This window comes from Natrix helvetica, assembly GCF_964273705.1.
Source record: "Natrix helvetica genome assembly, chromosome: 13".
NCBI lineage: Eukaryota > Metazoa > Chordata > Lepidosauria > Squamata > Natricidae > Natrix > Natrix helvetica.
In genome coordinates, this window is record NC_138557.1 from 18,518,460 (window position 1) to 18,531,559 (window position 13,100).

Sequence of the window (13,100 nt, forward strand, 5' to 3'; positions counted from 1 at the left end):
AAAACTAGCTATAAGGAGGGGTTTTTTAAGAAACCATTTTTTCTTGCATTTTAAATGACAGTTCTGTTTTTCCCCCACCCAGCATAGGTAAAGTAGAACATCAAAGCTGTGAAATGATTTACACTTTGGCTTCTCGAGGGAACCTAAGTTTATTGGCCAATGGATCATCCCAGCGGGCCAGACTTTTGGAGAATGCATTGCATTGTTTTGTGAGTGATGACTCTCTCCCCCTCCTTCTCTTTCCTGGCTGACTTTTGTGTTCTACGGAGCAGGCTCTCCAAACCGGGATGTGCACATCTCAAGAGGTGCATCTTGTGCACAAGATGATTCATTGAGATATGAGAAGATAGGTTACAATACTGATTTATATCTGCCTTTTCTAGTTTCATTTTGGGGATATGTTTTATAATGTGCGTACATATTTTAATATAATAGTACATGCACCCTATATAAATTATACATATACAGTATATACATATAATTGGGATGCATGCTTAATTTTTTTTTCCTGAAAAGGATATATTGTCAAAAAAGTTCAGCACCTCTGACATAGAAGCTTTCTTATTCTGCAAATGTTTCTTTTTTTATCCTGAGTAAATCTTCAGAATTTGGGGTTATAAGAAGTCCTTCCTTCCATCTGTCTCTTTGAAAACAGTGTTTTTAAGGAGGGGTGAAAGTCAGTTTTAGATACAGACGGACATTTTTCCAGGCATATGACATCCCTTACAGCAGAGTTCCCTAATCGTTCTGGCCTTGCGGACCGGCAGGGGGAGGGGATGGTTCTGCACGAGTGGCTGGGAAGCACATGTGCTCATGTAGCTCCATTTGCACATCCGCCTGCCACTCGTACAAATGGGGCACAAGCACACCTACTGTTTGCACAAGTGAGATGTGCGCACGCACGCACTCGCCTGCCACTTCCGTGGCCTGGTTCCAAATGGCTCACAGCTCAGTTGTGGGCCTCAGTCCAGGAGTTGGGGACCCCAGACTTACACCTCCAGATTTGGATGCAACAAGTTCTATAAATATTCTAAGCCCCTAAAATTCCTCCAGAAGATGGTAGATCAGAGGCACAGAGAGAAATGAAAGGGTGGTTGGATCCAATCAATCCCTTTCCTAGTTGACTCAGAATTCCACTTCTTTGTGCTAATCCTGGTCTTTAATTTTAATGCTTTTGGTATATGACCCACTGGTCAGATGGGAAATCCTACCCCCCAAAAGAAATAACTCAAACATTACACTCCACTTGACTCGAAGCGTTGCTTTGTACTCAGCAAGTATGGCTCCCAACGTGGCATTCACCCAAATGCAGGTTAAGGTATTGAAAGATAAGTGCTAAATTCTGGCTGCCTCTGAGCCAGGCAAAAGTCCTGGATCCAATATTAAGCTCAATCTTTGTTTTACAAGGGAGTAAAAAATACCTCACTCAGCAAAGAGCAGCTCCAAAAGCTGGGATTCTTTGCGTGTGACATGAAGCCATCCACCATCACAGACTCTGACCCGGCAATCCTGGAGAATTTGAAAGAGTGTCCAGATCTCACAGCTGCTCAGATTACAGCCCTCGGGATGCTCCTGGCCAGTGGGAACACCTCATATGGGTGAGAGAGTCCTTTAAGAATGAAAACGGACGGTTTTAAAACTACAGTTAAAAAATGGGTGAGGCAGGGAGTGGGGAACACAACATTCATACATATTCCCTCTAATTTTAATACAATAATTCAATTTCTATACAATACAACACAATAGCAGAGTTGGAAGGGACCTTGGAGGTCTTCTAGTCCAACCCCCTGCCTAGGCAGGAAACCCTATACCGTTTCAGACCAATGGCTATCCAACATCTTCTTAAAGACTTCCAGTGTTGGGGCATTCACAACTTCTGGAGGCAAGTTGTTCCACTGATTAATTGTTCTAACAGTCAGGAAATTTCTCCTCAGTTCTAAGTTGCTTCTCTCCTTGATTAGTTTCCACCCATTGCTTCTTGTTCTACCCTCAGGTGCCTTGGAGAATAGCTTGACTCCCTCTTCTTTGTGGCAACCCCTGAGATATTGGAAGACTGCTATCATGTCTCCCCTAGTCCTTCTTTCTCTTAAGCTAAACATACCCAGTTCCTGCAACCGTTCTTCATATGTTTTAGTCTCCAGTCCCCTAATCCTCTTTGTTGCTCTTCTCTGCACTCTTTCTAGAGTCTCCACATCTTTTCTACATCGTGGCGACCAAAACTGAATGCAGTATTCCAAGTGTGGCCTTACCAAGGCATTATAAAGTGGTATTAACACTTCACGTGATCTTGATTCTCTCCCTCTGTTGCTGCAGCCTAGATCTTTGTTGGCTTTTTTGGCAGCTGCTGCACACGGCTGGCTCATATTTAAATTGTTGTCCACTAGGACTCCAAGATCCCTTTCACAGTTACTACTACTGAGCAAGGTATCATCTGTACTGTACCTGTGCATTTCGCTTTTCTTGCCTAAATGTAGAACCTTACTCTTTTCACCATTGAATTTCATTTTATTAGATAGTGCCCAATGTTCAAGTTTGCCAAGGTCCTTCTGTATCTTTAGCCTATCTTCTGGAGTGTTGGCTATTCCTGCCAGCTTGGTGTCATCTGCAAATTTGATGAGTTCCTCATTTATTCCGTCATCCAAATCATTGATGAAGATGTTGAAGAGTACTGGGCCCAAAACAGAGCCTTGGGGGACTCCACTGCATACCTCCCTCCATGTAGATGCAGTTCCATTGAGGACTACATGTTGAGTGCGGTTGGTCAGCCAGTTATGAATCCATCTGGTGGTGATGCTGTCCAACCCACATTCTTCTACTTTATCTAGTAGTAGGTTATGGTCTACCTTAACAAATGCCTTACTGAAGTCCAAGTAAACTATATCGACGGCATTCCTCTGGTCCACTAATTTTGTCACTTTGTCAAAGAATGCAGTAAGATTAGTCTGGCATGATCTGTTTTTGACAAACCCATGTTGGCTTTTGCCTATTACTTTGTTTGCTTCTAGGTGTTCGCTAATTCATTGCCTGATTATCTTTTCCAGAATCTTTCCTGGTATTGAGGTCAGGCTGATAGGTCTGTAGTTTCCTGGATCTATTTTTTTCCCTTTTTTGAAGATGGGAACCACATCAGGTCTTTTCCAGTCCTCTGGTAGTTCCCCAGTGCTCCAGGATCTCTGAAAGATATAGTTTAGTGGTTCTGAGATCTCGTCTGCCAGTTCCTTCAGAACCCTGGGGTGTAATCCATCCGGTCCTGGTGATTTGAACTCATCTAGGGTAGACAGGTGCTCACTTAACATTTTCTTGCCTATTTCAACTTGTGTTCCTAATCTGATTTTTGTAGTGCTGTTTTTGATAGGTTGGACAGTTTTATCCCTTTGTGTAAAGGGATGCAAAACATGAGTTAAATAGTTCTGTTTTCTCCCTGTTGCTTGTCACCTTGCCACTTTCTCCCAGCAATGGACCAATTGTTTTCTTAACTCTTTTCTTGTTTTTAACATGTTTTTTGTTATTTTTTACTTTTGTGGCAAGTCTTTCTTCATTATGAGCCTTAGTTTTCCTCACTTCATCTTTAAATGCTCGGGCTATTTGCTGATATTCTGCCTTAGTTATGTCCCCCCCTTTCCACTTTTTGTACTTATCTTTTTTGTCTTTCAATTTGTCAGAGCGTTCTTTATGCAGCCATGCTGGTTTCTTTTGGGAGCTGTTATTTTTCTTCTTCATTGGTATTGTGCTAGACTGGGCTTTTGTAATTTCATTTTTCAAAATTTCCCAAGCTTCTTGAGTTGTTTTCCCCTTGAGGATTCTCATCCATGGAATTTTTCCCAAGCTCTCTCTAAGTTTATTGAAATTAGCTCATATTAATGAATCTTAATGTTTTCTGTTTTTTCTTTGTTTCTCTTGCATTTTTGGGAGTTTTATATTAAAACTTTTTTTGAATAAAATAAAAATAGAAAAAAAAGCAATTTTTTATCACACAAACAGGAAATTATCAAAATCACTTAAATATGAGCCAGCAGTGTGTAGCAGCAGCCAGAAAATCCAATGCAATGCAAGGTTGCATTAACCTCTTTCTAAAACCTTAGTAAGATCACACTTGGAATACCGTGTCCAGTTTGATCACCATATTATAAAAAAGATGTTGAGACTCCCGAAAGAGTGCAGAGAAGGGGAACAAAGATGATTAGGGGGCAGGAGGCTAAAATACATGAAAAACGTTTGCAGGAATTGGATATGCCTAGTCTAATGAAAAGAAGGACTACAGGAGACATAGCAGTGTTACAATACTTGAGAGGCTGCCACAAAGAAGAGAGGGCCAACCTATTTTCCAAAGCATTTGAAGGCGAGACAAGGAGCAAAGGATGGAAACTAATCAAGCAGAGAACTTAGAGCTAAGGAGAAATTTCCTAACTGTTTGCCTGTTGTGGATGCTCCATTACTGGAGGCTTTTAAGAAGAGACAGAACAGCCACTTGTCTGGAAGAGTAGAAGGTCTCCTGCTTGAGCAGGGGCTTGGACTCGAAGATTTCAAAAGTCCCTTCCAACTCTGTTATTCTGTTCTGATCTGTTTTCTTCATATTCTGTCCAATTGGAAATCTCTATAGAGACGACGGGATATTAACCCTTTGAAAGTAAGGGTTAAAGGCATCCCAGGCGACCCAGAATTTGATTCTCCCCTGAACACAAAACTAGCAGGGCAACCTTCGTCTCAGTCCTAAGAGGGAGGCGATGGCAAACCACTTCTGAAATCTTCCGAAGGACCTTCAGGGACTCATCTTGGCAGTCACCAAGAGCCAAGACTAACACAAAGGCAAAAAGAAAAGGAAAAACAGCCCTTTGGAATTCTGCAGGTCTGCACTCACCCCCAGGTTCACCAAATACGTGGTTTATTGTGAGAACACCCCATAATGGACACCAATCATTGGTTAGCTTCAGAGGTGGGTTCCTGCTGGTTTGGACCAGTTCAGCCGTGCCCCCAAACCGGTTCTATCGGTGGCACTGTAGGCGCCGCCATCTTGTTTTTTACTTCTGCACATGCTCAAAAGCATTTTTTTTACTACTGCCCATGCTCATGTAGTGTGCATCAAGCACATGTGCTTAGCGTGTCCCTGAGCAAACCGGCAGAAACAGAAGCCGGAACCCACCCCTGGTTAGCTTTTGAGAGGATAGAAAGGAAAATGGAAAATGAATGGAAGTCCTGCTTAGTTACCAACTATGTCTATGTATTTATCAATATGGGTTATGCTGGTCTAAAGTTAATTACTAGTAAGAAATACAGGAACACACAAAGATGATAATTATGAGTACCATTGAATTAATGGGAAGGGAGCATAGTTCGAAGTTAATTTTTACAGACTTTTTCAAATTACAAAATGTTAAAAAATAGATCTTTCAAAATGTCTTCATAGTCAGAATTGCACATTTACCTAATTATTAGTTTTTGCTCCGCTGGCTATGAGCTGTATTCTGTTCAATAATATTACACACCATCACTATCTAATACCTATTTCCATGTGACCCAGATTTCCTGCCTCCTGGGATGAATCAACCCTTGAAAACCTTGGGCCTCTTGCTTTCTACACAAATCACACTATCTGGGATTCCATTAACAAGGTAGGAGAAGGAGATGAACAGTCACACTGTGGTTCCATCCTGAAGCCAAGGTGGCAGCTACAACCATGAAACTGAAGCGGTCCCCATCTTCATCTCTGTTATCTCAGGGCTGAGAAAGAATAACTGGCCCAAAGTCATCCAACTGGTTTCATGTCAAGGGTGGGACAAGAACTCATAGTCTCCAGGTTTTTAGCCTGATTGTCAGCCTCTGCTTTGCTGCTTGCTTTCGGTTGCCATTGAGACGGGGAGGGGGGAAATAACATGGTATTTGGGAGGGGAAGCTTCAGCACAGGAGTGAATGAAGAAGGGAGTGGTTTTCTCACCATCTCCTGCGCAGGCTGCAGATAGTGGAATTGCCGCCAAGGCCAATCGTCCGGCATACCAACCTGATGATGGGTTTTGAAGCTGCAGCCCACATGACACCTGTGGGGTGTGTGGATTGGACTGGGGGATGGGGTTACCAGGGGGAGGGAGTTGGGTGACATATTGAGATCTATGATTGCGTGCGCTTTTGCCTCAGATCTTGCTTTGCTAGCTGCTTTCTACTCATAACCAGTAAAAGTACTCTTAATTCTGAAAAATGGAGTTGAGTGGTTTCTTTCTTGGTTACTGATGGAGGCTGCCCTGACACTGATAGATTAATCGTTACACCAAACTATCTCTCTTCCTTAAAAAATGTGTGATGTATTGTCCCAATGGATGTTCTGTTCCTCAGGAAGAAAGGATGATCTTCTTCAGAAAGGTGATGGATGGATACAACAGCCAAAGAGCTTTTCCAAAGGCAAAAACAATCCTCTTCTTAAAATCGGTTGGATCAAAACCAGCTTCCCCTCCTAGAACTAAACGGGCGACTGAAAGTAAGGGGGGAAAATGGCCTCTTGTTCTGTTGTACATGTACAAACAGATACCATATTTCCCCGAAAATACGACAGGGTCTTATTTTCTTTTTACCTACAAAATATGGCTTGGGCTTTATTATGGCGGGAGGGTTTATTGTTTTGAGGTTGCCAGGCGGGTGCTCTCTTGCGAACGGGCTCCCAAAGAGCCGGGCACAGCCTCATGGGCGAATGGCTGTGTTGCGCTGTCACAGCAGCACAACACAACAGCCATGAAGCGACCACGCTCACGAGCAGCCACCCGGCAAACCCCCTTTGCAGCCGGGCACAGCGGCATTCACTGACCTAGGGGTATCACCAAGCTGCGTGAGCGCCTGTTTGCTGCCGCTCGGCTCCCGTGGCTTGGCGCCTTTGAAATGGCATTGAATGGCGCTCTGCACAGCTGGAGAGGGGGGTTGCCCGAGCGGCTGTTCCGCTCTTGCTCACCCGCCTCCCAGCCTCACGATGCATGGCCTAGCTCTCATTATGGAGCCAGGGCACCTCAGCCGCCATCCCAGCCTGGCTTTTTCCACGGCTTCCAACCCGAGTCTTTCGGCCGTGGCCGCTCTGGGCGCAGGCTCTATGGTTGTAGGCCAGCTGCCTGTAGAGCGTACAACCGTAGAGTGTGCGCCCAGAACGGCCACTTCCAAAAGACTCTTTGGGAGCCTGCTCGCAAGACAGCAGCCACCCGGCAACCCCCCTCTTCAGCTGGGCACAGCGCTGCTCACCAACCTAGCGGTATCCTGAAGGCGCCGAGCAACATGATCACCTTTGCCTCCTCCCAGGTTCCCACGGCTTTGTACCTTCGGGATACTGCTAGGTTGGTGAGTGGCGCTCTGACTGGCCGGAGGTGGGGGGTTGTCCAGGGGGCTTATATGCAGGGGGGGGGGGGCTTATATTTTTGCCCACCAGAAAAATGTGGCATGGCTGTATTATGAGGACATCTCATATTTTCGGGGAAACACAGTACAGACATGAATGGGAGATACTCCTATTAGAATTGGAAGCACAATATAAAAATAAATGCATAAGCAGTTAAAATGCACTGCAATCAAAACCCTCCCCTTTATTTGCATCACATGCAAAAAGGAACTGAATTTCTGTTATTCAGTTGTAGCCGACATTTTGACTTTAAAAAAATTATCCCCACCCCCCACCCACCCCAGGCACCTTTATTCATATGTAGGTATTTCCTTTAAAATGTTGGGGAGATAGTTGTAACTAGGCTTGGCTGGTGCTACAGTTGGATAATAACAATCTTTCAAACCATCATGTGATAAATTACAGTGTTAATCTATCATTTTTGTAGCATGTTTGTTGTTATTTACCATGTACATTAAAATTCAGGGGAAGGGCAGCCAATAAAAGGAATTTGTTGGAAAAGCATGAGTAAGGAGGAGGAAATGTTTGGTGACTTGAAGAAAAGGGGAGACACTGAGACAGGAGGGGACCTGACAGAGAATTGGAAGTTGGAGCAACAGAGCCAAAGAATTGTGACTTTCCCCAAATCTGCTCAAAAAGAGATGATTTCTTCCCTCTGAATTCTGCCCACAGCTTGCCAGTCTGCTCCCATCACCAGCAGCAGCCTAGAAGATCCGCTTTTCATAATCCAGTACGACAGTGCCCAGCAGTTGGATGCATGTCTGAGTGATGAAGTTGTGAAGGCCAACCTGGCTCTTTTGCTTGATCAGCCCCTTCCAAATGACTACTTGGCCATAGTTAAGAAGAAGTTAGACAAGGTGAGTGGCCTGTGGACTGAGGAGGGCCTGATGCATACCAGGAGTGTCTTCAGAGGGGGTCCCAAAAATTGAAATGCTAACTGACATTGTAGAGTTGACACACTCACCCCAGGTTTCCACGCTTTGCATACATGATGCATATAAGGAATGGGTGTGACTTTGATTGCATAGTCACAGCCTCTGTGTTGATGGTTTTGACCCCGCCCACCCCTCCCCCAAGGACACCCTGGTTTGTGGTGTTGAATTTGGTAGTGAAACATGTAGTGACACATTAAGCTTAAGAAGAAAATGTGAAGAATATTTTAAAATGAATTTTTAAATTAAAATTGCTATCAAGTTAGTGATATATCAAACAATAAATAAGCCAATAAGATTTAAAGTCATTTTTTCAAAATTCTACTATATTCATTTAAAACAACATTTAAAAGCCATTTTAGAAATGAGTACCATTCTTACTTAATAAAATGAGTACCATTCTTATTTTAATATCTAAGAGAAGAATAATCACGTGTCTTGGAGATTCACAGCCAAGTATGTTTCAACAGACTGCTTGAAAGTCATCTGAGGCATTGAATAGCAGAATGGAGAACAAAATTATCCGTACTCTACCTGTCTCGGTTGCAGTTTATGGGCTTAGGCTAATAGGTTCACTGTATTTAAAGAGAACATAGGAAAAGCTTCATTTCCACCCACTCTCTGCCTTGAAGGGAGAAGGAAGTCCGCCTGTCTCCTAAGCACAGAAACTCGTTCAACCAACAACAGGCCACTGGGATTTCAATACAGTAATCGGGTTTAATGCCAGGAAAAAAGGGCTCAGGGTGTAAAATCTTGGAAAGTGAGTAAGCAAAATTGAGTGCTCATCTATTAGTCGGTTTCTTAAGGCTCACTTGCTGAGTTGCTTCCGTTTCTTTACTACAAACTGTAATTGAGTCTTTAAGCAGACAACATTGACACATCAATCTGTCCTTGGTCAATCTGTCCTAAACACCTGCTTCCCTCCTCCCCAGGGCTCTAACCCCCCCCCCCCAACGTGCCAAGACCGTTCTTGCCATGTGCTCTTTTTTCTACCATGTTGCTTAATTAAACCCCATCAACTCTTAGCAACTAAATATGTATTTTCTAGAAGATCTTCTCTCAACCTGGGCTTTGAAGTGTCTCTATAGCCTATTTCTTGAAGTTTTAATCAAGCCCATCCACCTTGCTGCTGGTTATTCTTTTCTCCTCTTTTCCCCGCATTGTAGACTTCTCAAAGAAACTGGGTCTTTTGGACATAATGTGTCCAAAACAGGGGAAATAATGTCTGGTCATTTGTGCCACAAGTGGGATTTTTGGGCTGTTGTTTGGTTTCCTGGTGTCCATGATTCACTAGCAGCAAAATTCAAAAGCCTCGATCATCTTTTCATCCCGCTTCTTCCAAATCCAATTTGCACATCCATAGAGCATCAGCCTGTTACATCGTTGTTAATGAAACCTATTTACTAATGAATTACTTTCTTAGAGCTACCCTGATGGGATTCCAGAAGATCAGTTGCGACTGCTTGGCTTCCTCTCACGTCAGTACAGTACAGACGAGATTGGCAGTTGGAACCTCACTTCCAGTGACACCCTGGCCGCTCTTCTGAATCCAAACGATGGTGCATGGGAGATGCCGCAGGTAGCGTATCAAAAGGATCTCTCCATCAGGGGCCACAAACAGAATTGCTGTGAACTAGTAACAACAAAGGCTTTTTGTTTGCTTTTCATATTAAGCCAGAGGTGTATGAATGTTACTTTAAGTGTATCACTTTTCTGACTACCTCCCTTTTACCTTTTTACACAAAAAGTGTGGTATTCTTATATGGATGCAATATTACTGATATACACATGGTAAATGGTCTTTATGTCAGGGTTCCAAATAGCCTCCAAAATTAAAGCAGAGTCCAAGGCAAAGGATTCCTCAAAGTTTCAATTTATTAAGAGAGCCATGTTGGCACATCTGGGAAAACATGAATCTGAAAGCTTTTTCCACGCAGTTGAAAGTTCAAGATCCTGCCCCAACACCCACACATAGCCCAATCTTCCACTGCCACGAAAACATATTCCTCCCATCCAGTTCCGGCCAGGTGCAAAGACAAAGATGACCTTGAGTTTCTATGAAGAGTGTTGTTATGGCTACATATCACCCCATTCCATATAATCCCCCCTCCCATTTTCCCGCAGTAGAAAGTGTGGCAGGCCTGAAGTCCAAAAAGAAAAGACGGCTTGCAGGCACGACACTTTCGATACCTCCTGCTCTGTAGAACAAATGTGCCAGTCTGAATAAAAATATATATCAAAATTTAATTTTATCTAATTTCTTAGACCATATAGGTTCTTCAGCATTTTTTTCTAAATATTTACCAGCCTCACCTCTTGTCACTGCTACGGACGCACATCCTTTCTTAAAACATAACTTCTCTTCTTGCAGCTCAGGCGACTGGTTGCAAGATATATGGAACTGGGAGGCTCGCTCACTGGTCCCTTACTGGACATGCTGGGAGGCAAATACCTGTGTGTTCTGGATGAATATCAGCTGCGGGAAATCAACCCAGCATCCATTAGGTAGGGTGCTGTTCCTTAGTGGGGGGAGGGGAGGGTTAACTAAAGAAGGAGAAAATTTTGAATGGCTCCTGGGCCCAGTCTGGAAACTAAAATGGAAGATGATTGGGGAACAATTAGCAAGTAGGATTATCTACTTATTAGTAATTAGCAAGTCATTTAGGTAAAAGAGTATAGGTTCTCCTACACTATTTCTAGTCCTCCAAGGTCCCTTCCAAATCATTCTGTTCTATTCTAAAGAAGCTTGACCCAGGTGAGGAACAGGTATTCTGAGGAGATTAATTAGTAAATATGGCTGTTGGCTGCTCACATAGAAAAAATACAATGTAAAAAATACCAATGCAAAGTGAAAACACAATAGCATTACTACTACTAAAAGATCGTCCATCCTTCTATTCTTTCTTTGAGTGATTGCCAACATATGGCTGTTCTTATTCTTAACTATTCTGAGACGATGGAACTTCATGATATAAATGATACATATCTTTATGCAGGAAATCTCTGGGTTACGAGCCTTCCTTTAGCGATAAGCAGCCCCTAGCATTTACGAACAAGTCCCAAAATTATGACTATTGGCACACCACAGAAGTCGTTTGCCCTTACGAATGACCGCAGAGTTTCTGCAACATTCACCCTGCCAATTCCCCCCCTCCCCCCCAGCCTCATAGGCACTCTGAAGTGGAGACTCACTTACCTTGCAAAGGCCTTTCTTTGCCTGTTTCATTGCTTCAGGCTTTTGGTGCAGAGAACAGAGGTGTAACATACCTAATGATTATGCGAGATCTCGTGCTACTGATCTCGTGTGATCTCGCACTTTAGACCTCTATTCTCTGCGAATTGAGGCCTGGACTTTTGCAAGTGGAGGGAAGGCTTCGGTCCTTCAGGCCTTCCCTCCATTTGTCATTTCCTTGCCGAAGCCTTCAGGAAGATTGCGTTCCTATGGACTTTGACAGACCTTCGCAAAAAGCTTTTGTTGGCACCAGCGGAGCTTGGGAGGAGCGGGCGCTTTCCTCCGAAGCTGTTCCTACTCGCAAAGGCTTTTTGAAAATGGGATGCAGCCTTCTGGGCCTCTTTTTGTTTCCAGAGGCCTCATTAAATGGATCTCCGGTGAGAAAGGAGGTTCAGAAGGACGCTTTTTGCCCTCTGGGCCTCCTTTTTCATAGAAAAAATTGCGATAGAGCGCATCACCACTCTATGCAAATTATGGATTTGTAACTGGCTGACAAACTGTACCCAATGAGTCGTCCTACATCTGCATGGAGAGAAGTAAGCAGTGGGGTATTACAATGTTCCATCTTGGGCCCAATACTCTTCAATAACTTCATAAATGACATACACGAGGAAATAGAAGGGGAACGCATCAAATTTGCAGATGACACTAAGTTGGCAGCCAACAGCCCAGAAGACAAACTCAGGATCCAAAAATATCTTGACAGACTTGAACACTGGATCCTATCCAACAAAATAAATTTTAATGTGCAGAAAAGCAAAGTTTTACATTTCTGTAAGAAAAACCAAAGATACAAGTACAGATTAGGTGAAAACTGGCTCAAAAATAGTAACTGAGATGAGTCTTGCAGTCCTAGTAGACAATCACTTAAATAGGAGCCATCAGTGTGTGGCAGCAGCCAAAAAAGCTAATGCAATTCTTGGTTGAATAAACAGAGGCATAGAATCACAATCACGTGAAACATTAGTAATGCTTTAAAAAACCATAGTAAGATCACACCTGGAACCCTTCATCCAGTGTTGGCACTCGAGTACAAAAAAGATGTTGGGATTTAAAAAAAAATACAGAGAAGAGTAACTAAAATGATTATGGGCCTGAAAACTAAAACATAGGAACAACTGTTGGAGGAATTGTCTATGGCTGCTCTAGAGAAAGGAACATGAAAGGGTGACATGATAGCAGTGTTCCAGTATTTAAGGGGTTGCCACAAAGATGTCAGGAGCCAAGAAACAATGAATGGAAACTAATCAAGGAGAGAAGCAATTTGGAATTAAGGCGAAACTTTCTAACAGTGAGAACAATTAACCAGTGTAACAGTTTGCCTTCAGAGTTGTAGGTTCTTCATTACTGGATGTTTTGAAGAAGAGACTGGACAGCCACTTATCTGCATTCTATAGGTATAGTGTTTTTGACAGGGGTTGGACTAGAAGACCTCCAAGATCCTTCTAGTTCTATTCTGATTGAGATGCTTTGTAGGTTCAGCCTTCTGTAGCCTGGTGCCCTTTAAATGTTTCAGAAATGTTCCTGGATTTTTTTTGTAGAATCTCATTGACTAAGTCTGATCTCTTAC

General features: G+C 43.1%; 2 protein-coding genes across 6 annotated transcripts in view; one reads left to right on the forward strand and one right to left on the reverse strand.

The window, feature by feature from the left end:
- The window catches only part of LOC309398879 (uncharacterized protein), an 80,423-nt gene that overhangs the window by 59,253 nt on the left and 8,070 nt on the right, over window positions 1-13,100 (forward strand). For 3 of the 4 annotated variants that reach the window (XM_081966149.1, XM_081966151.1, XM_081966150.1), the window contains 7 exons: window positions 83-209; window positions 1,408-1,598; window positions 5,519-5,609; window positions 6,325-6,466; window positions 8,039-8,223; window positions 9,722-9,877; window positions 10,670-10,803. In XM_081966149.1, coding sequence (XP_081822275.1) covers window positions 83-209; window positions 1,408-1,598; window positions 5,519-5,609; window positions 6,325-6,466; window positions 8,039-8,223; window positions 9,722-9,877; window positions 10,670-10,803 — 1,026 coding nt within the window. The remainder of the gene's footprint in view (window positions 1-82; window positions 210-1,407; window positions 1,599-5,518; window positions 5,610-6,324; window positions 6,467-8,038; window positions 8,224-9,721; window positions 9,878-10,669; window positions 10,804-13,100) is intronic. The other variant, XM_081966152.1, reaches the window with a different exon arrangement.
- The window catches only part of LOC309398880 (mesothelin-like), a 69,337-nt gene that overhangs the window by 2,632 nt on the left and 53,605 nt on the right, over window positions 1-13,100 (reverse strand). The window lies entirely within an intron of this gene.